This window comes from Acomys russatus, chromosome 3 (genome assembly GCF_903995435.1).
Source record: "Acomys russatus chromosome 3, mAcoRus1.1, whole genome shotgun sequence".
NCBI classification, from domain to species: Eukaryota; Metazoa; Chordata; class Mammalia; order Rodentia; family Muridae; genus Acomys; species Acomys russatus.
This window is the reverse complement of record NC_067139.1, coordinates 14,564,923-14,587,818: the sequence shown is the minus strand read 5'-3', so window position 1 is coordinate 14,587,818 and position 22,896 is coordinate 14,564,923. Positions and strand designations below refer to the sequence as shown.

At 44.3% G+C, this 22,896-nt stretch overlaps 1 protein-coding gene across 1 annotated transcript in view; it reads left to right on the top strand.

The window, feature by feature from the left end:
• Window positions 1-22,151, top strand: part of E2f3 (E2F transcription factor 3) — a 76,418-nt gene extending 54,267 nt beyond the window's left edge. Inside the window, exons 2-7 of the mRNA XM_051169459.1 lie at window positions 10,902-11,013; window positions 12,237-12,456; window positions 13,991-14,149; window positions 17,533-17,647; window positions 19,461-19,596; window positions 20,583-22,151. Of these exons, the coding sequence (XP_051025416.1) occupies window positions 10,902-11,013; window positions 12,237-12,456; window positions 13,991-14,149; window positions 17,533-17,647; window positions 19,461-19,596; window positions 20,583-20,845 (1,005 nt within the window). The 3' untranslated portion in view covers window positions 20,846-22,151. The remainder of the gene's footprint in view (window positions 1-10,901; window positions 11,014-12,236; window positions 12,457-13,990; window positions 14,150-17,532; window positions 17,648-19,460; window positions 19,597-20,582) is intronic.
• The last annotated feature ends 745 nt before the right edge of the window (window positions 22,152-22,896 follow it).

Genomic DNA, 22,896 nt, shown 5'->3' with positions numbered 1-22,896 from the left:
AAGTAAAAACCTAAATGTGGGGCTGGGGAGATGGTCGGGAGTGCTTGCTCTCCTTGCCGAGAACCAGGTTGTTTCTCAGTGCCCATATAGGACGGCTCACACCCCTTGGAACTCCAGTTTCTGAGGCTCTGACCCATCTCAAGTCTGCAGGTTACCCGCACACAGTGCACATACATATACACAGGTATGCGCACACACATAGACATTAAGTAAGTGGGGCTGGCGAGATGGCTCAGTGGGTAAGGACACTAGCCACCAAACCTGATGGCCAGCTCCTGCAAGTTTCCTTCTGACTTACGCACATATGCCTACGCATATACACACGCACGCAATAAATAAAATACAATTTTTAAAAGGCTAACTAATCAGAGAAGGAATGTGGAAGCTAAATTTGATATATCACAAATTAAGAACAAAATAACAAGACGAAGGAACAGTAAGTGGAAGTTTCCGAACCAATCTAAAAAGGTTAGGAACTCCTGGCAGATTGGGTAGGAACAGGGAGACTTTGACTGGCGATCCAAGCATCTCTGTAGTTAGAGGCCAAGAGGATGGACCCACGTGCTCTTTGGTGATTAAGGAACGAAGTGCATCTTGGGTACATGTTAGGACCGTGTACAGCAATCAGTAGACAGGCAGACCTACAAGGTTCCGAGGAGGGTCATCTGAAGATGTAGCTCAGTAGCAGAGCCCTTTGAATGCATGAAGGCCTGAGCTCAGTTCCCACCACAGTCAGAAAAATAAAGACAGGACCAGCAAGATGATTCTGCAGGCAAGCTTTGCCACCAAACCTGATGACTTCGGTTCCACCCCAAGGACCCACATAGTGGAAGAAAAGAGCTTCATCCTAAAAGTTGTCCTCTGACCTCCACGTACATGCTGTGGCGTGCGCACGCGCAGGCACACACCACCACCTACGACCAAACCCCAAAGGTTCAGAACTGAAGAGATAGCTAAGCCGTTAAGAGCATTTGCTGCTCTTGCGGAGGACTTGGGTCTCCAGCACCCACACAGCACCTTACAGTCATCTATAATTACAGTTCTAAAGGATTTAGTTGGTTTTCTGGCCCCCTAGGGCACCAGGCAAGCATGTGGTGTACATACACACATATAGGCAAAACAAGCTATATTCATAAAAATAAACCTTTTTTATTTTAGGTTTAAAATTAAATAAATAATAGCAAAATCCAAAAGAACAAGGCTAAAGTTGGTTGTAGGTTTCTCAATATTGATGATGTGAGAACAAGATTTTGGGGCGTTAAGGACCACTGGTGTTCAACCTTGAGCTCTCAGCCCAACTATCAAGCACCACAGTTAAATACATGGTTTTATCCCTGTAATAAATGCAAATTAATATCCCCTGCACTGTTGGGATGTGTCCAGGAGAACCAAGAGATTAATAATTTGACTCAGGTTTATTGGAACAGAAAAGGAATTTATTGAAAGGATATTGGATAACTCAAGAGGTAGCTGGGAAGATGAAGACCAAACTTGGGGAACAAGTGGAAGCAAGGAAACCTTGCCATCTAGAGCTGTAGTTAAGATGAGAAATCGCACAGGAAGGCACAGCAGTTGGAGTTCCTACGAGGCTAGCCTCCCAGCCCTCTGTAACTTCCTCCTGCTACAGCTACCGCCACCATGAGGGTTCAAGTCTAATGTGGGACTGTGCTTTCCCCCTGCCTAGGGTTAGAATTTTTTCTACTTGTAGATCTCTTGACCAAGAAACTTTTTTATATGACCTTAAGTTCATGAGTATCTATAATAGGTATACAAACTTAACATTGACTGATAATAAATTATTTAAAATTTTTTCAAACTATTTTTTGTATACATAGAATTCTGCTACTTACTAAGGACAAAGGCAAAATGCATCCTAATAAAACATGTGCTTTTTTTTTTTTTTTTTTATGAACAATGAAATCTTGAGCTGGGAAAATTACAAGTCAGAGGTAGAGCACTAACCTGGCCTGCTCAGGGTCAGGGTTCCATCCCCAATATTAGGAGCTAGGAGTGGGGTGTGGGGGACTTAAGGAGTTAAATCTTGGCAGACCACCACAGAAACTAGAGCATATTCAACCTTCTTCACAGTCAGTTGATATTTTTGCTTTATAATCTTCAATACGGCGAAAACCACTTCACATAAATGCATAACTAAGTGGCAGAAATATGTTTAGGGCCATTTCAGAAATGATTGAAAGCCCTGTCTTATTCCCACGTTTTTAATGAAACTGAAGTCAACAACTCAAGCAGTAGTCTTGTCTTTTTTGTTTTTGTTTTTGTTTTCTTTTTTTTCCTAAAATTGCACTCCAAGGATGCACTAATTCGATTCTTATATGCTGAGGAACCATCGATGGTAGGAAAAGACTAAAAAGTCATTTTTCCCCATAATTAAACCACAGTGTTTCTGTCAGCAGAAAGCTTTGTGTGGAAACACATTCATTTGTAACCTACAGTAATCCTAGATCTGTGCTGTTTCACTTAGTGTTCATTGGTGTTTTCTGGAGTGATGCATGTGCCGTGCAAACTGTGTATTGTGTGTTCAAAACCAAGGCTGCAGTAAAGTTGCCTGATGCAGCCCTGGCAAGCACTGCTGGACACCTGGGGTCATTTTACATGCTTAGTTTTGGGTTCATTTTTGATGTTGTACATTCAAAACCCTTTTACTGTTAACAATTTTGAGAGAGAGAGAATGTGTGTGTGTGTCTCCATCCCCGAAATGTGTAGTTACACAAATCCATGTGGGGTCTAAATCCACATCTTCAAAAGCTAGATGTCAGGTGCGGTCCTGGCCAAGATTGCAGAGATGCTAGAAATGAGGGGAGTAGGTGTTTTCAGCTTCTGTCGCAGAGGGGACTTCTGTCACAGTGTGCCATGCACACTGATAACTCAACATTTTCTTAACATAAGAGGCAAGGTTCCGATACTCTGCAGATAAAATAATGTCTACCTGAGGCTTCAGGACTGTAGACAGGGAAGGAAGATTGCAGAATAGCCGTGTTGGGGACTGGGAACCAACCTTGGGTATACGGAGCATGTTGGGAGATGTTAGCAGAACAAAGAGTGGGGACTTAGGAGAAGATCTAAGGTGGAGATGTAGGGTAGTGAGAGCAAGAAGGAACTGGACACACCAGCAAGAACATGTTTGTGGGAGCTTTTCCTGGCAAGTTGGAAGCATCCATTCACCTCAGATAGGGTACCAAGAACAGATTAAAAAAAAAAAGGAGGGACTGGAGAGATGGCTCAGTGGTTAAGAGCACTGCCTGCTCTTCCAAAGGTCCTGAGTTCAATTCCCAGCAACCACATGGTGGCTCACAACCATCTCTAGTGTAACCTGATGCCCTCTTCTGAACTGCAGGTGTATAAGCAGACAACACTGTATACATAATAATAATAATTTTTTTTTAAAAAAAAGAAGAAGAAAAGAAAAGAAAAAAGGTTAACCTGTGAACCATTGAGTTCACCTGGGCTTACCCTTCAAGAGCATGAGCAGTTTATAGGAGAGAGACTAAACCACCAAAGGAAATACAAACTGTACTATATTTTACTTTGAAGTGAACAATATTTCAATAATTGCCATGTACATCAATGGCCTACTTATCCAAGAGTGTAATTTGTTTATGGGGAAAAGGTGAGGTGAGCATTACACCATAACAGACTAACAAAAATGGCTAAATCAAAAATTGGGCACCTAAGCATATTATGTAGGGACACCAATGCGTTGGTGACATTGGGTCTCCTGGGAAGGCAGCCACTGTAAATGCTCTGAAATGGTAGACTTTGGGACATCTGTTTATGCTTACATCGTCTTAAGTTGATGAGAGTGTAGCAGAGCTGGAGAGATGGCTAAGCAGCTACGAACACCTGTCACTCTGGCAGGGGAGACCCAGGTTTGATTCCTAGTACCGGAGGCTCACAACTTTCTGTAACTCCAGCTTCAGGGGATCCCACACCCTCTAATGGTCTGAGTAGGCACTGCATGAACACAGTACATAGACATGTGCTAGCAAAACACCCACAAAATAATAAAAATTAGAAGTCACGTGTAGGGCGGGTAAGGATATGGCCCAATGGCTAAGAATATGTAGTGCTCTTACAGAGGACCTGACATTGTGTCTTGGCACCCATGTTGGGTGGCTTACAACCACCTGTAATTCCAGTTCCAGAACACCTGATACCTCTGGCCTCTGAGGGCACCTGCCATCCAGTATATAAACTCCCACACAAACAAGCACAACAACATAATTTTTAAAATAATAAAGGGTTTTTTTCAATGTGTAGGAAGGAAGGCAGATATTACCTCATGACTAAATGGCTTCTAAGCGTTTGTGTGTCTGCTTGAAGTTGCTTTTCCTTTAGAAACGTTCGTAAATGTAGAATTGGATTCCCAAGTGAGTCCATACAGAAAAGTTATAGTGAAGTTTAAAAGTCAAAAGGAAAAATGGCTGAGCTTTGGTAATCGTTGTAATTCAAGTAAGAAATGATGGTGGAGAAAATTGGACTGGGGCTCTCAAGTCACCTGTTCATTTACCACTTACTCTTTTCTGGAGTAGTCTTGTTTGCTTTTGTTTTGTTTTGTTTTGTTTTTCGAGACAGGGTTTCTCTGTGTAGCTTTGACTATCCTGGACTCGCATTGTTGACCAAGCTGGCCTCGAACTCACAGTGATCTGCCTACCTCTGCCTCCCAAGTGCAGGGATTAAAGGCGTGCGCCACCACGCCCAGGTTTCTCACACGCAAGCTCAAACAGGATGCTACTCTGGACTGACCTCTTAGATCTCACTCACTGCAGAATTTCTGATGCACTGCTTTTGGTTTGTGTCCCCTGTGGTGGGGGGGGGGGGGCATTGTCCCACTTCCAAGATTTGCTCGTTTATGGTGGACATACATGTATTTGAGAAACTGCTGTTGGTTTTGAGACAGTGTCTCATTACGTGGTCCTGGCTGCCTTAGAGCTCACTGTGGAGATCAGGCTGGTCTCCAAGCCAGTAAAATCTTCTGCCTCTGCCTGCTGAGCGCTGGGATTAGAAGATGTGCGTCACCATGCCTCGACTGCTGTTTTTAATACACAGATGCCGGAGAAGAAATACCTGTTCGGGTTATACAGTGCAATTCTAGTTATGTTAGAAGTTTAATATATGGATGTGGCCCTTTTAAAAATACAATAAAAGGTTACAAAACTGAATGTGAAGTTGTTGCCTCACTTTATTTTACTTCACAGAAATAGTTAACATTTGATATGGACTTTTTTTTTTAATGATAGGCTCTTTGTATGTAGTCCAGGCTAGCATCACCCTCACTCTCCTCCTGCCTCCACTGCCTGTGTGCTAGGACTGCACATGTGATCCTAGCTTAGCTTGCCTTGGGTCTTTCCACCGTTCTCATCTCTGTGTATACATGGGGAGTTTTTGTTCAAGTGCTTCATTCCATCCTCCCCACTGCCCCGTGTGATCGATCATATATCTCTTTCTACAGCTCTAACCTCCACAGTATTTTCATGGAAGACTTTCCATGTGATATTTGGTACTTACATTTCAGCCAGCGCACAGACAGACACAGACACATATCCTCTGGAGGTTGAAAACACTACAGCTTCGTGCTAGGGAGTCGGAGAATTGATCCTTTGTCTTATTCAGTATAAATAAACAAACAAATGAATAAAAGTGGCGGTGGGCGTGTCTTTTGCCTTGCTCTGGAGATCCTAAGCCACTTAAGACTTGAGCTTCTTGGCTGGGCAGTTTGGGATGCACCTTTCATCCCAGCAACTTGGGAGGAAGAGACATGCAGGTCTCGTAAGTTCAAGGCCAGCCTGGTCTACATAGTGAGTTCCAGTTATATAATGAGATCCTATCTTAAAAATAAAACTTACGGACCATGGATTGTCATGAAAAGTCATTGCTGTGGCAGCCCACAATTCACTGTGGAAGCAGAGGACACTCATAGCATCAAAAAAAAGTCAAGCTCGCTTACAGTCTTGTACAGACCACATTCACTAGTTGACTCGGTGCAGAAATTGTTGATTCCTAATTCACAGAGTCAGCATTGATATGTACAGAGGAATTTTTATATAATAGTGTGGAATGCTCAGTCACAGCTATCTGCTTAAATAACACTGTACTTTGTTGATTAATACCATATTATGCAGTTATGAAAAAGCAAAGTCACTCTACATGCACTGCCAGGTACCACACTCCAAGACATGTTGATAAAATGGTGTAGGCTTTGCTGTTGTGAAAAGAGAAAAGTTAAGAGCATTACACTGTGGTGGTGTGTGTATTATATATTCTTGAGTTTACTTACATAGAACGCCTGAAAAGTTGTCCAGGTAGCTTAGCAGTGCTTATTTTTGAGAAAGGGAACTGGGGATCAGTAGTCGGAGACAATCTCGATTGTCACACACACCTCTTTGTGCTGTTTAAAGTGCACTGTGCACTTGCTATCTAAAGAGGAGGTTAGCTTTTCTTAATAAAATAATATTCAAATTGATTATAAAGGTAGGAGCTTTTAGTGTTCTTCCAGAGGAGTGGGGTTTCTAGCACCCACATCGTATGTGGCTTACAACCTCATGTAACTGCTGCTCTGGAGGCTTCACCCCACTCTCCTAGCCTCCAGGGAGATCTGCCCACACATCTGTATACACATATAGATAGATAGATAGATAGATAGATAGATAGATAGATGAATCAAAAGTCTCCTGGAGAAGTGGCTCAGTGGTTTGGAGCTACCTTGTTCTTCTTGCAGAGGACTGGAGTTCAACAAGGGAAACCAACACCCACACCAGGTGGCTCACAAATGCCTGTAAGTCCAGCTCCAGAGGACCCAGTGTCCTCTTCTGGCCTCTGTGGGCACCTACACACATACAAATACAAACTGAAATAAGGTAGTATCAATTTACTCTAACTCTACAAATGTTTTTCTGTGGCAATTCCCCCAGGCTTCTCATGAAGTGGTCATGAGCACTGATGAGCCTTACCAGCTCTGGGCCCTTGAGAATGTTGCTAGGTATTTCAAGTTTCAGTTTTCTCGCGTCAGATAGAAGGTAGCAGCTGCGGTGTGACATGACCATACACCAACAGGGCACAGTCAAGTACGAAGTAGTTAACACCAGTGTGTCACTGAGTAATTGGGGCCTTGGCTTGTCCTCTGAGCCCTGATTCCATTTACCTAAAGCTATAAAGGGCTCAGGCTCCAAGACATGGCTGCTTCCGATGCCAGCTCCAAGCTCCAGGTGGTCTTACCTGTGCTTCTGACTGACCAACTGTGAATCCGTTGCCGTGAGCATCTTATTTATTCGTACTGGCTGGTTATGAAGGATATCCCAGAGGAAAGAGATGGGTGGGGTGAGATACAGAGAAGAGTGTGAACCTACTGTCCCTCCTTGATCTCCTTGTATACTTACTCAGAACCTCCTCAACCCAGTCTTTTGTGTTTTCAATAGAAGCTTCATTATATAGATATAAGTGGCTCAACTGTTAGCCTCTTCTCTGTCTTAAGATTGGAGTTGGGTCTAAAATCTCTGTTATGATTGAAGACTGACAGTCTCCAACAGGCTCGTGTCTCAAATGCCGTTTCCCAGCTGCTGGGGATATTTGCTTCGGGGCTGTGGAACCTGTAGGAAGTGGGACCTAGGTAGAGGAAGTACGTCACTCGGCGCAGGCCTCTGAAGGATATACCTGTCCCTAGACATGGCCACTCTGCTTACCCATTTGCTATGACGCCAGCTTCCTCCACATTGCTGATGACATACACTCTACCATGCCATTCCCTCTGTGATGGACTGAAATTCCGAAAACCATGAGGCAAATGAGCTTCTCTTCTCTTGGTATTTCTGTCACGTGTTCTGTCATAGAAGCACAAAAATAACAAGCCCCATCTAGAAACTGCCATCATTCAACTCACTAGCATTCCAAAGGCATCACTAGAAAATCCATAGGTTTTCGGAGTTGTGTGTAAGGATGCTGGATGAAGACCAAATATCACAATTTGCACCCGAGATGCTCACAGTGTGAGCAAACAAAAAATGGTGGCAGACAGAAGAGCTTTCGCCAGAAGTCAGTAGAGACAAATCACCTTCACTATTCAGTCTAGCCTTTTGTTTTACTCAGTGTATATGATTAAATTTGCCCCGCTCAGCATTAAAACAACAATGCCCTATCTTAGATTCAAAAGTCTTAGCCTTTGCCCACAGGAGTCCAGTTATTATAGGCATATTTAAATCTGGGACTTACAGGAGGCGTTTCTTTCATTCAAGTCTAGTTCAGGCCTCCCATTCATGAACTGGAAGAAGAAAAGCATAAAATAACCCAATAGAAATACCCATTTAATAAAGTGGGACACCATGTCTTCACTTTCCACAGCCCATTGTGTATTCTACAGGGATGACAGATGTGGACTGACATGGTGGGGATGGGATGATTGAACCTACTAATGGGCTCCCCAGTTGGACACTCTGGAAATGATAGCTTGGGCTGCCTTTCTTCCCCGTCCTGTTTGTTTGTGGTGTGGCTCTCTAAGCTTCATGGTCAATTTCTTTAAGAGACTGGGACATGCAGGCCTTTGCTCTCTCACCTAACGTTTAGTGGACTGTCTGGTATTTAACATTGGTTTCCCTTGTTGATGCTTGGTAACCAGAGACACACATGGAAACTAGTTCTGGTCCTTGAAGTTAGAGCTCAGTCTCTTAGCAACAGACCTCTGGGAATTCCCTGGCCTGTGACTTTGTGCTTCCTTAGGCCTTTGCCTCAAAGCAAAACAAATGGCCTAGAGTGACAAGGCAAAAGTCACATGTACCTCAGCTGCTGGCCAGAGGATAGATCTTGACTGAAGGAGAGTGCAGATTAGGGAGCCTCCAAGTTCAGGGTCCCAAACTTCCAGCTCTGCCTTCCGTTGGCTTTGCCTTGGGTAGAGGAGACAGTTTGCTGAACTCTGGATGGATTGCTCTTCCCAGGAATAACAGGACCAGAGCACAGTGGCTTTTTAGGTGGTCTAACCTCAAAAATACGGTTTTCTATCTTTAACAGCTTTTCAGTTGCCACAAGAAGTAAGGTGTGCGTACACACGCGTGCGCACACACACACAGACACACCCCTCCCTTACCATTCTACGTTCTATCAGGACCCTCCAGCTCCCCATTGCACCCCAGCCCATCCTGACTTCACTGGTACTTACAACATTTCAACCCAAAGTGCTTTCAATAAAAACATGTTTGTTGGCTAAAGCAACAAACAAAAATATGCAGAAGATTAACCATTGCTCCTGAAGCCTTAGCCTAGTCAGACTCCTTTCTCCCCGTCCCTGTTTCCAAGCCTACAACTTCTTGCCTTACAGTGTCCCTTTCTTCCCCAGCTTTGTCCTTGTGCCCTGTAACCTATTCACTGCAGGGAGTGGGCCAGGGGGCAGCACAGCATGCAGCCAGATGTACTGAGGCTCAGAGGGAGGGAACAGTGGCCAGGGCAACCCAGAACTACACGACACACATGGATTACACAGGAGAGCTGGGAATAGGAAATGAAGTCAGGAAAGCAAATTGCTGAATTGTCCTTCCTGGGCCATTCAGTGAATGCTGAGCTTAACCCTGTCCAATAGAAAGGTGTAGTGTGCACACATGTGCAAGCTGCGTAATACTCAATGTTTTATAAGGCCAAAGTATCATTTCAACACAATCAGTATCAAAACTAATGAGCGCTGAAGGAAATGGCTTGGTGGGTAAAGAGCTTGGCGTGTCGGTGATGACCTGAGTGTAGTGTAATCTCAGCTCCAGGGCAAAGGAGACAAGTGAATTCATGGAGCTCACTGACCAGCTGACCTAATGTACAAGGTCAACATCAAGAAAAGAACATGTCTTAAACAAGAGGAGTAGCAAGTGCCCAAGGAGCAATGCCTGAGGTGATCCTCTGGCTGCCATACACACCTAATCAATCCAATGGGTATTGGAGACTTGTAGAGCATGTAGATTGGAGTAACCAGGTGGCCAATGGACTGGGTTCACCAGAAACGTGTCTACCATCCTCTTGTAAGCTCCTGTTTCCTGTGTCATAGCCAGTTAACCTGAAATTGCAAATCTCACTAAAAGAAGCTAACGGAAAGGGAGCTTGGTACACACTGTCGTGCTGGGAGTCTAGTTAGAAACACCTTATTCTAAAAACACCCATTATAGTTGGACAGTAAATACTTCCCAAGCAGTGTGACTTTTTTCTTGGACTTTATGCCCTGGGAAGGAAGATTCTTGCTTAGTGAGGTTCCTTGCTGCAGTTCCCCGGTATGTGGAAAATGCTAGATGGATAATAAGTGAAATGAAAAAGAAGTTTGAAAACGTGTATGAAGGCTTCTCACTTGCCAGCTATTGATGCTATTGGTTGGTACTCCTGATGGTGTATTTGCGACGTTTATTTTTCTGAAGAGGGGCTATTAGTAGCCTGTGGCTACTTGTGCTCCTCTGAGTCATTGATTTGATGGATGTGTATAGGAAGATTGAATACCTCCAGACCTGGGCTCTTTGCCAAGCTCCAGGACACAAAGGTAAATGAGAACTGTCTATCTTAAAGGAAATGAGAGGTGGATTAGTAACCAATAAGTGTTAGGGTATAAGTAAACGCAGTGCCTGGGGACCACGAGGCGTGTCCAGCCAGGTCAGATGGAGAGATGGCCACGAATGTGAACTCATGTTCTTAGCAGCCAGCCCCGCCCAGCACATACCCCAAGTCAGTAAATAAACGATAACCCAGATGGTCTCTTCATTCGACCATCCAAGTGTGAGTCCATGATCATTGGGGCGGGGTGGGGGGGCATTGTGTGACAGGTTGGCCTTTTGAGCAAGACCCCATCTGTGGGACATAACAAGAGTGAGATAGAGCAGAGGGCAGGCACACACAGGACTGGTGACAGCTGTCTCACCTTCTGATTACAGGCAAAGCGAAGGCTGGAGCTGGGCGAGAGTGGCCATCAGTACCTCTCAGATGGTCTAAAGACCCCCAAGGGCAAAGGAAGAGCTGCACTACGGAGTCCTGATAGTCCAAAAAGTAAGGATGCATTCATCTGTTTCCTCATGCTCCTTGGTGTGGGGCTTCCAACTTGCAAAGCTTGTGGCTGGAAGGGTGCCAAGGTGTGAATAATTTTGGCTTATTTTCTTCCTCATTTCACCCTGTACCTTAACCCTGTACCTATCCAAAAAGTAAATACGGTTTCTCCCAGCACCTAGCAAAAAGCGATAGTCATTCCCGCACCTGAGTGCATTTGCATTTTGAACTAGTCAGATTGAATTTTCCCTCCCTGCAATGGTCGTTCCTTAAGAGTGCAAGAAAGACGGAGGCGAGTGTGGTGGATGGAGCGGTGCCTCTGCTGACCTCATTCATAGTGGCTTAGGAACGGGAGAGTCCCCAGCACCTCAGTAACTGAGTGAGGTAGCATGCAGCCATAGTCCCAGCCCTTGGGAATTGGAGAGTGAAGGCTCCTGTGTTCAGTGCCATCCACAGCTGTATGGTGAGTTCAAGGTCAGCCTGGCATACATGAAGGAACAAAAGGAAAAGAGAGATAGGCGTCCATACTAGCTAATTTCTGCCTCCATCAATACTGTCATATCGTTTGAGAGAGAAATGACATTATAAATAGCCAAGTACTTTCTCTGTTTCTGCACTTAATGCAAAAGCTAACTTAAAAAGCCTCTTCTTTTCCTATAGTTTCTCTGTAATGTATCCACAGACTATATGTAAAAGCTAAATTAGCTTCAGCCTGGGCTCCAATAGAAGAATGCCACAGTACTGAATGGCATTTCATGTAAGACAGGTGGGGGGCCTGAGCTTTTGGGGGGAATTTGGCTTTCTCTGAAGGACGGATTGACAAGTGAGAGCACAGGAGTGCCTGAAAGGCTGGTGAGGTGAAGTCTCTTTGAGCCCCTCTTGACAAAGCGGTGACCTGGCTCCGTTAGGTTAGGCTTCTTAAATGAGATTCCAGGAGGCTACGGTACTTTTCCACCTACTCAGCAGATACTTTTGAACGCCTATGTGTTCATTAGACCCTAAGAATAGGATAAGGGGAAGTAGAAACTACTGACAGAGTTCAAGGGAACGTCATTACCTCATAGCTTTCTGTAACTCACCCCCAAACAACACCAGCTTTGCTTCACATCCTAATCTGGCCGCCGTGGGAAAGAGGGCTTGCTTAGCTGCGAAGACACCCTTCATTCCCTTCATTTCTTTACCTTTCCCCCTATCCCCCACCCGTTTGGCTTTTGTTTTTCTTTAAGCTCCAAAATCTCCCTCAGAAAAAACGCGGTATGATACGTCACTGGGTCTGCTGACCAAGAAGTTCATTCAGCTCCTGAGCCAGTCACCTGATGGGGTCCTGGACCTGAACAAGGCCGCCGAGGTCCTCAAGGTGCAGAAGAGGAGGATCTACGACATCACCAACGTGCTGGAAGGCATCCACCTCATCAAGAAGAAGTCAAAGAACAACGTCCAGTGGATGTGAGTCGGGGTTTGTGCCTCCGCGGGTACCACCAGCTCGTGCCGGGCCGGGGTGGGGGTGGAGGGGGAGCCGCTTTGTGCCCCTGAAAGCTTTATGTAGAAAGTCAGGGCTGGGGTGGAGCTCAGTTGGTAGGGTGCTTGCCTAGAAGGCATGAGGCCCAGGGTTCGATCCCCAGCCTTACATATACTGCGTGTGGTATTGAATAGCAGCAATCAGAAGTATGTAGAGAATTTGAGGTCAGCCCAGGATACATGCTATCCTATCTGAAAAACAACAACAAACTTTTAGCACAGAGGCTTTCTGTTCAGATACTGTTGATTCTGTGTTGGATTAGCATAAATCTAGAGGACCGTGGAAGCTGTCACCCATTACATGGAAAAGTCTGTGCCTATGTGTGAGCTATAGTTGCACACGCATGCCTCTGATACTGTGTTTGCTTATCGGTGGATGAATATGAGCAAACACAGTCAGGAAGCAGGTTCATCCCTGCTTCTAACAGACGAACACAGTTTCTTTGTCTGTGAAGGCAAGACTTCCATGTCTGCATTTCCTCTGCAGAGACGTGCCCCCCGATGTGTCTGATTCTGCATGGTAGCTTCATTTGTAAATCATGGACAGGGCCAGGCATTTTATAAGTACAGCGTTGAACTATATAATCATATCAAAAGGATCAGAACTGTTTTGGGGGGGATGTTTTGGAAAACAAATATAATTTAAGGGTAGCCGGGGAAAGGATTGCCTCGAATCTAGATTCAATCCCTGAAATGTTCCTTAAGGTAGAAGGAGAGCACCAGCCCTCAGGGTTATTGCCTGGCCTCTGCTCCCAACACCACATGGTGTATTCACACGCTCAGAGTAAGTGGGAGAAAATGCCTAAGTACATTACATTTCAAGGGTTGCAAGTATAACTTAGTGGTAGGACATTTGCCCAGCATGAATTAAGAAAGATTCTGAGTTCAGTCCCTAGAGTGGAAAAAAAAAAAATTAAGTGGATTTTTAACACAAATAGGTGTGTGTGTGTGTGTGTGTGAGAGAGAGAGAGAGATTGATTGATTGATTGATTGTGGGTAGCTCACTTAGACCTGTGCCTTAGAGAAACCTATTCACTGCTGGTCTTTCTTCTTGAAAAACGCCTAACACACCTGTTCCATTTGCCCCCAGGGATGCAGGCACTAGGTGATGGGGCTACAGAACCAGGTGGCTGCCTTTTCTGCCCTCAGAACTTGAGACTTCTGAACCAATAGTTGTTTTGTTTTGTTTTGTTTTGTTTTGTTTTTAAGAAAAGGACCCTGAAAATAATAGTTTTCACCTGATTTCTGTGGTGTATGAAAAGTACATGACTGTATTTGTGACAAATGTAGTATTTATAAAGATCTACTCAATGCTTCGCTAACAAACAGCATGGCCTTCCGTGATGTGGGGGGAGGGAGGTTGTTGATTCCTCCATCAAGCATTGATTACCCTCACCCCACCCCATCCCCCATCCTTTAGCTCTTATTAAAGCTCCATAAAGAATCTGTGTTTGGGTTCTAGGGGCTGCAGTCTGTCTGAGGATGGGGGCATGCTGGCCCAGTGTCAAGGCCTGTCCAAAGAAGTGACCGAGCTCAGTCAGGAAGAGAAGAAATTAGATGAGCTGATCCAAAGCTGCACCCTGGACCTCAAACTGTTAACCGAGGATTCAGAGAATCAAAGATATCCTTTGTGCCGCTGGTGGTTAGAGCCTTCTGTACTGTTTCCAGAGCCGACAGACTAACTTATTCACGGGGTAGATAGATGTTACTCTGACATCATGCACATAAACATTTTGTGTGTGTGTGTGTCTGTGTATCTCTGTCTGTCTGTCTGTACTTGTGCCCACTTAGCTTTGCCTCAAAAGACAGTGCTTTTAATAAGATACCTTTAGACTATATGGTATCATTATCGGTGTTGATAGCCAGGTGAGAGCTGTTCTTTTTTTTTTCGTTTTTCTTTCTTTTTTTTTTTTTTTAAAGCATTTTATTCATGTGTGGTTGGAACATACAGATACACTCCCATCGTAAGAGCACATTAAAAGTTATGGTAAGGTGTCAGTATTAATATTAATGACAGCCCTCAGCAGATTTGCCTGTGGCGTCCCAGATTTTTGGTGCACATTAGCTGTCACTGTTGGGGTTCTTGTTCTATTTCCTTTTCATCAGATGTTGTAACAGTTGGAATTTGCTGAATGTATCTGTTTGGGCTTCGGTTGAGAATAGAAAAGTTAACTGTAGCTGGATGTGGTGGGACTGCCTGTAATCCTGGCAGCAGGGAAACTGAGTCTTGAGTTCTCTGCCACCTTGGCTACAATAACAAGGCCAGGCCCTATCTCAAGAAGAAAACAAAAGGAGAAATTAAGCTTTTGAAGTCAGGTATGCTGTGCACACTTGGGATACCAGCATTTGGAAGATAAAGGCAGAGTTTATCAGGAATTTAAAGCCAGCCTGGGTGTTGGAGTGAGCATAAAGTTAGTCTAGGGTATGTGAGCTCCTGACTCAAACATGGCAGAAAGATCAAGAATTCAAGGTTGTCTGTGCCTGCTGCTAGGAAGTTTGAGGCCAGCCTTCACGATCTCAAGTCTTATCTTAAAGAAAGAAAGAAAGAAAGAAAGGAAGGAAGGAAGGAAGGAAGGAAGGAAGAAAAAGCAAAGTGTGGTAGCATGTGTCTTTAATAGCAGCATTCAGGAGGCAGAGGCAGGTAGAGTTCCAGGCCGGTACTGTCTACATAATATGTTCCAGACCAGCTAAAACTACATAGTATGTCCTGACTACCTTGTCTCAAACTAATTAAACAAATAAAAATTTAAAAATAAAAAAGAGCCTGGTGTGGTGGTGCACTTCAGCAATCACAGCATTCAGGAGGCAGAGATAGACAGATCTTTGTGAATTTGAGCCCAGCCTGTTCCACATAGCAAGTTCCAGGCCTGCCAGGGCTACACAATGAGATTCTATCTCTAAATAAATACACAAATAAATGCTTCAGTAGGTAGAAGTGCTTGCCTCCCCAAGCCTCAAGACCTGAATTTGGTCCCTGGGACCCTCATGGTAGGAGAGAACTGACTCCAAGTTTTCCTGATCTCAGAACTCCCACTGTGACACGCACTGTGGCACACACATACCCCACTTATTCACATACTAAATAAATAGATAATAGCTTTTTTTTTTTTTTTTTAAAGAAAGAAATCAGCAGTTAAGGCTATTTAATTCATTGTTCAGTTGGAACTCCATTGTGGAAAAGCCATGTGGTTACACATGATTGACAGCTGTCCTGAAATTGTGGCTTATAGTGTTATCATTCCTATTGACATTTTCTTGGAGTTTTGTTACCAAAAAAAATTTTTTTTTCTTGAAGGAGACAACTAACCCAAACAGATTTCTGAGGGAGCCACATCAGAAGCACTTTTAAGTTTGTAAGGTTCGAAAACATATTTATGAAATTTTATCTCAACACTCCATTGGGTTCCCAGTCTGGTACAGTTTGTTCATGGATGTGTTGAAATTCTGCTTTCTTCAGCTTTTTGAGTAATTGTAGATGAGTTTTATTTTAGTAAGCTCTTGACAATGGGCTCAAGGTTAAAAACCTGGTTATCAATCTATGTACTATTTTAAAAAGGCCCCCATTGGCGTCTTCGGTAAGCTAAGTGGTGACCCAGCGCCTAGAATCTCCAAAGCATCATACTTGCTCCTGCCTTGACAAGTATGTGTTCATTCAGCCATTTATACTGTAAAAGCTGACTAACAGCACACACCATTAAGCTCAGCACACAGAAGGCAGCAGGCAGATCTCTTGAGTTTGAGACAGCCTAGTCAACATAGCAAGCGCCAGGCCAGCCAAGGCTACATAGCAAGACCCTATGTTTCAAATAAATAAATAAGTAAGTAAATAAATAAAAATAAGATCTGACTTCCACGGACATCAAGCATGCACATACCTATATGCAGTCAATTGCTCAGACAATTTTAAAAACAAATAAGTTTTGTTTTCGTTTGTTTTTAATTTAAGCTTGCTAAAGGGCTAATAAGATGGCTGTTTGTGGGTAAAAGTGCTAGCTGCCCACACTTCTGACCTGGGTTTGAAATGTGAAATCCAAGGTGGAAGGAGAGAATCTGACTCCTAAACGTCGTCAGTTGACTTCCAAACTTGCCGCGATGCTCGTGCACACACATAGTAAGAAGTTTTTAGAAGCTGACTAAAAACACACGTTACATTAAATGTGTTCCGTGTCAGTTTTCAAGAAAAAGCCTTGAGCCTTTGGTCTCCACTGCTGAGTGTCTCTAGCTGGGGGTGTGTGAGTGTTTTGTCGTCTGGTGAGTACTGTGCTCTTTCCTGATACCCTTTTAGGCTTGGCTTCCAGGACACTTGAAGGAATTGTTCAGTACTAAGTAACTACCGAGAGTCGTGAAATGTTAATTTATTCTTTTTAGCTAAGTCATTGTATCTTCAGTTCGTTCAGTTGCTGAGCACCGGGGAGCTGCTCACCTCCTTCAGAACCCTGAAATGTTCTAGTGTTAATAACAAGGGTAATTTTTCCAACAGAAATAATGCTGCTCTGATCTCTAGGCAATGTGTAATCACGCCAGCCCAGGTGCACTTGAGTAAACACGCTGTCTGCCTGAGCAGTAGACTCCTGTCCTTCCACCAATGCATTTGCTCTTTATCCATTCATTTGCTGGCTGCTGACGCTTGCTAATAGCAAGCGGAAGTAGCTGCTGTCTCACAATTTTTGGGATTAGTAAATCTTATCTCCCTCACCCCCACCTTTGCTGCAAATTAGGACCATCTGTCAATCAATTTGATAGGCAGGTCACGTCATTGGAGTTCGTGGAGTACCAGTACACAAGATTGGCAAGATAAAGTACAGATTTCTTTATTCTTGAAAACATCAGCCGGAAAGTAAGGGCCTGGGGGGAACCTCACTTATTTGATGATCCAAAAAAGGGGAGATGTACCTATTCTTTTAAGTCGTGAAGCAATAGATAATTTTTCTGTGTCTGTTTTGTCATTTTCATGATAGCTATATCTGTGGCAACTAAGTGGAAGATTTCCTTAACAGTTCTTACGTTAGCTTATGTTACATATCAAGATATTCGAAAAATTAGTGGCCTTAAAGACCAAACTGTTATAGTTGTGAAAGCCCCTCCAGAAACAAGACTTGAAGTGCCTGATTCAATAGAGGTAAGGAGACAACGTCGCCGTCCATCTTAAGATAACTTTCCAGAATACCTGAACTTGAAGAGTCATTGACTCCTGGTCTGTCCCCTCCCGAGCACTCAATAGTTGTTTCTCCCAAAGTTTAAAATGGTTCAGTAGCTCCCTACGTATGAAGTGCCCAAAATGTCTGGTTTCGTGCATGTTTACATTGAGAAAATTAAGTGGGACCCTGGGGTAATCAATAGATGAGAATATTGTGAGAGAGTAAGACAGGCAGTTTTGTAATTGCTTTCCGGTGTACTTTGATAAAATCAGCCTAGGCTGTAATTATAAGATAAAGGAACTAAAGTGAAAAGAAAATACCTAAAATATGAAAAGATGATGCCTAAAATAATATTACATTCACAAGGTAAAGTTCTTACCTTATAAGATTGTGTTCTGACCTCAATGAGGAAGATCTCTAAATATTAGTGCACTAAGCAAGCAGGAGAGATGGCTCAGTGGTTAGAGCACTGGCCCCTATTCCACAGGACTCAAGTTTGGTTCCCAACACCCGTGTAGAGCAGCTCATAAGGACCTCTAACTCCAGCTCCAGGGGATGTAGTGCCCTCTGGGCCTCTGGCAACCAGCCACACACAGGAAGCTATAGCTGAAAGATGGCTTAGCGCCTAAGGACTTGTGTGGCTTTGCAAAAGGACCTCAGCAGGTGCTGGCATGCACATGGTATATAGACATGCATGTGGGCAAAACACAGAAACACAAAATAAGAATAATCCTTTAAAGTAAAAGTAATAAAATTAAATCTTGGGCTGGAGAGATGGTTCGGTGGCTAAGTGCACTGATTGCTCCTCCAGAGGGCCTGGGTAATTCCCAGCACCCACATGTCAGCTCACAACCATCTGTAATTCTATTCCCAGAGGCTACAACACCCTTTTCTGGCCTCTCAGAGCACCAATAGGCATACATGATGGTGCATAGACATGCACGTAGGCAAAACACTTATACACATAAAAAGAAATGAAAAAAAAGTTTTGAAATCTTGGCATCAGATGACTTAACAACCAAATTATTTTAAAATAAGTAAATAAAAATAATGTTTTAAATTAATATGTGCCTGGTGGTGGTGGCCCAAGCCTTTAGTACTTGAAAGACAAAAACAGGTGGGTTTCTCTGAGTTCAAGGCCAGCCTGGTCTACAGAATGAGTTCTAGGACATCCAGAGCTACACAGAGCAACCCTATCTCAAAAACAAAGAAATCAATATGCTTTATTCTCTTATTCATTGAAGCTCCTGGCAATTTATAATACTATACATAAATTGGTTAGAGCTTAATATTAGAAAGTCTTAACTACAAGGAATTAATTTAATAGAAATACATTCTTTGGAATGCTTAACAGGCCTTTAAATAATTTGCAGGAAAATAATATATCTAAGGAATACTGGACACCCCACCCCCCAAAAAATATTTCTTTAAAGTTCCAAGTAGTAGTTATCTTTGTTTCTGTAAGCAACTTAGTTTCTGTTTAGATTATTCAAGTAATAAGCTCCACTGCATATTACTGTGTAATATGAAAATAACCCAAGGCAATATACAGACTGAGAATGGCCACAAACTCTGTCCAAATAAAACTTTACTTACAAAGCTGGCTTGGATTTAACCTTCAGGCTCTGGTTGTTTGCTGGCCCGGGCTCAGAAGAATACATTGCTGACGGACTAGGAAGGGGGAAGCAAAATGAACAGCAGAATATTATTGCTCTTTGCTTTAGTTCTAGGTGACACATGCTTTGGTCTCCATTCTTAAGTGACCTTGAGTTGACCTCTTTCTTGTATCTCTAGAGCCTGCAAATACATTTGGCAAGTACCCAAGGGCCCATTGAGGTTTACTTGTGTCCAGAAGAGACGGAAACACACAGACCCATGAAAACAAATAACCAAGACCACAATGGGAATATCCCTAAGCCCACTTCCAAAGGTAAATATTTCACAATTGTCTTTGAGAAACAGTGTTTGAAAATGAAGGTATCTGGAAGGATCCTCTGTCAGGACCACATGGCTAAGTCTTAACAAAATGCTTGAGTCCACTAGCTTGCTGCCATTCTTGATAGGAGTCACGTGCAACCCATCAAACTAGTCAGACTAACCAAAGTGCTGGGCAGAACCACTTCACAGGGTCAGTGCAGGCAGAAGGACCTGGAATTTACAGGGTGACACTAGCCCCTCTGTCATTCACCGTGTGAGAGGGTGACGAGCTGACCATGAGATGACCTGCACCTGTTACAGCCTTCATGCTGTGTGGCAGGGATGGGGAGAAAACCCCATGATATCCAGGATAGTGTTCTGAGGCAGTATTACTAATTTATAGACTGAAATAATGATGTTGGCCAAAATGGTCCCTCAGCCCTGATGAGGATTCCTGCAGCCTCTGGAGAGCAGAGAAAGTGTGGCCTTGGCGTACTGCACAATGGTTCCAGTGAGAAGTGAGGGTAGAGACAGTCTTGGGTTATCAGCCACGCTTGACCAAACATCATGACTGATGCCTCTGAAATCATTAGGGGTGGGAATGAAGAGATCAGGAAGAGAGAAGCCTTTGTCAGAACCTTGATCTCATCTTCCTCCCCAGTGCTGTGAGGAGAAGATCCGACCCATGAGAAAACACTTCTCCATTCCCGTCCCGCTAATGCTCTTGAAAGCATCAGCTTGGGTATAAAGATACATAAAACTTTTCTTTAAAAAAAAAAAAAAAGAAAAGAAAATCTTTTAGTTTAAACATAAATAGACTGGAACAAAGGAAAATGATGCTATTCCTCATCCTGTTAGCCTAATGATGCTCTGTGTCCTCACGTACCCTCTCTGAGCTGAGGGGCAGCCGCATGCACATTCTTCCAGAAAAAGTAGTTTGGGTGGTTTGTTGTTGTTGTTTTCTTCTAACTTTTGTTCTCCGTCCCCTCCCCTCTTCAGACTTGGCCTCTAACCACTCAGGACATAGCGACTGCTCGGTTTCTACAGCAAACCTCTCTCCTCTGGCTTCCCCAGCCAACCTTTTACAGCAGACTGAGGACCAAATTCCTTCCAGCCTCGAAGGACCTTTTGTGAACTTACTGCCTCCCCTGCTCCAGGAGGACTATCTGCTGAGCCTGGGGGAGGAGGAGGGTGTCAGCGATCTCTTCGATGCGTATGATTTGGAAAAGCTGCCGCTCGTGGAGGACTTCATGTGTAGTTGATCGGGCTTTGTAGAAACTCTCCTTATAAACCAATATTTTTTTATCACGGAATCAGAACGTGTATCGCAGTGTTGTCCCTTCCTACCTTCTTCCTCCAAGTATCATGAAGTAAACTTCAGAACAAAGCTGACATTTTGATGAATTATTATTAATTTTTTTTCCCCTAAACGCACAGTTGCAGGCTCCCTTGGGAAAGCCCTGCCTGGTCCCAGGCACCAAAATCTTCCTGATGAGTCAGCAAGTGAGAAGATGTGCAATCAGGTGTCTCTCGCCTGTCCTTTTCTCTCCTCCTTCCTCCCCTTTCCTTGCGGACTGGCTTGCTGTGCCTGATGGACGGGCTGTTGAGTGGGTCTGGCCACCTGGCCCACTGGAAAACAGCGCTCTCCTTTAACAGCATTTCAAGCCGTGCCTTCTCTGCAGAATGCATGTCTTTGTGAGTCTGCTAACCTGGAATGGAATTCTGCCACAAATGCAAGCTTGAAGTCATGCAAAGGAATGACACGGATTTCTTCAGCTCTTAGGAATATTTAAATTACTCTCATAATTCAGTGTAAGCTATGGGCCGTGTGTCCCACTCGGAGGCTGCAAGAGCCTCCACAGCCTTTTGGAAGAAGAACTTGTTTGTGAGTACTCGTTGCAGATACAGAGACTAGTAGAGTTCTGCTGCTCAAAGCTGTTGTGGATTTCCCAGTCTCCGTACCCCACTTCCACTTCCCCCATCCTGCATATTTGTGAGTTTCCGGTTGATTACTTGCGACTTAGGAGTTCCTTGTGGGTTGTTTTAGAGTTTTTATTTTTCTAGCTGCCATTGAAGCATTCCTGTGGCACCCACCCATCACCATTTCAATTGAATTGTTTACCTTAAAAGCAATTCTTGCAAAGTCCTATTCCTTTAGCAGAGGGAGAGAACCTCTACTGATCAAAGTATCTAAACCTGTGTGACCTAAGGTCCACCAGCCTCTGCAAAGAAGCATCCTCTGTCTTGCTTCCTTTCCCAGGAGGGGAGCTTGGAGCGAGATCAGCTCTGGAGCTCTCTGACTCAGAGTGCCCCACAGTGCAGATCTCGGGCTAGATGATACAGCTGTCCCATGGAGCAGCAGGCATGGATCCCTCCATCCTTGGGCTTCCCGGGCCCCTGCGACCGGGGAAAGGGCTCTAATGCCATACTCAGGGAGACCACTTCTCAGGATGCGGTCAGGTGGAGAGGCCCTAGGGAAAAAGACATCCCATTGTGTGTGAGTGGCATTCTATCCGGGACACTTCCTTAAGTTGGACCGAGGAGCTCCCACTCTGTCGGGAGTGGGGTGGGGGGAAGGTGAACTACTTCTAGCCAGAACCCACTCTCCCCGTCCACTGTTGAGTGGGGGATTTTGGATTAAGGGAGGTTAGAAGCTAGGAAATGCAGTGATAGAATGCCAGGGCGACTCCCTCGTTACTCCTCAGGAATGGTGTCCCAAACTGGAGGCTTTGTGTCAGCAAAGATCCTTCCAGTTACTTCCAAGAATAGCGTTCCCGCTGGCAGGTGGCGATGGCCATCTTGTCCTGGTGTTGAATATGGCATAGTACCTCAAATCCATTCCTTGGATGCTAAGGGCTGCGGAAAGGGGTTAGTCACGAAAACTAACCTCCAGCCGAGCAGTTTGAAACGCTATGTGCCTGGCCCACCCGGGAGGCACGAAGTAGGCACTTCAACTCCTACACATTTGATCGAGTTGAAAACATCCCTTGGGAAAACATTTTTGCTAAACCACAAGAACCCTGGCCAGTTTACTCTAGGTAGATTTCCACAATATGCAAAGTGGTGGTGGGGAGGGCGGAGACAGAAGACACCGGCACTTTAAACTCTGTGTGTGGGTATGCGTGGTGTATGTTTGGGAAGAAAAAATCAAAGGTGCAGACTATCTTCCTCTTCTTCAGCCTCCAGCCCCAGCCTCCTCACCTCACACACTCTGGACTTGGTACAGAATAATCCGTGTGGTCCGAGCTAAAGCACTGGGGTGGAGGAGGGAGGGGGAGCTTCGTGTTAAGTGCCTACTGGAAATGCACTGTGG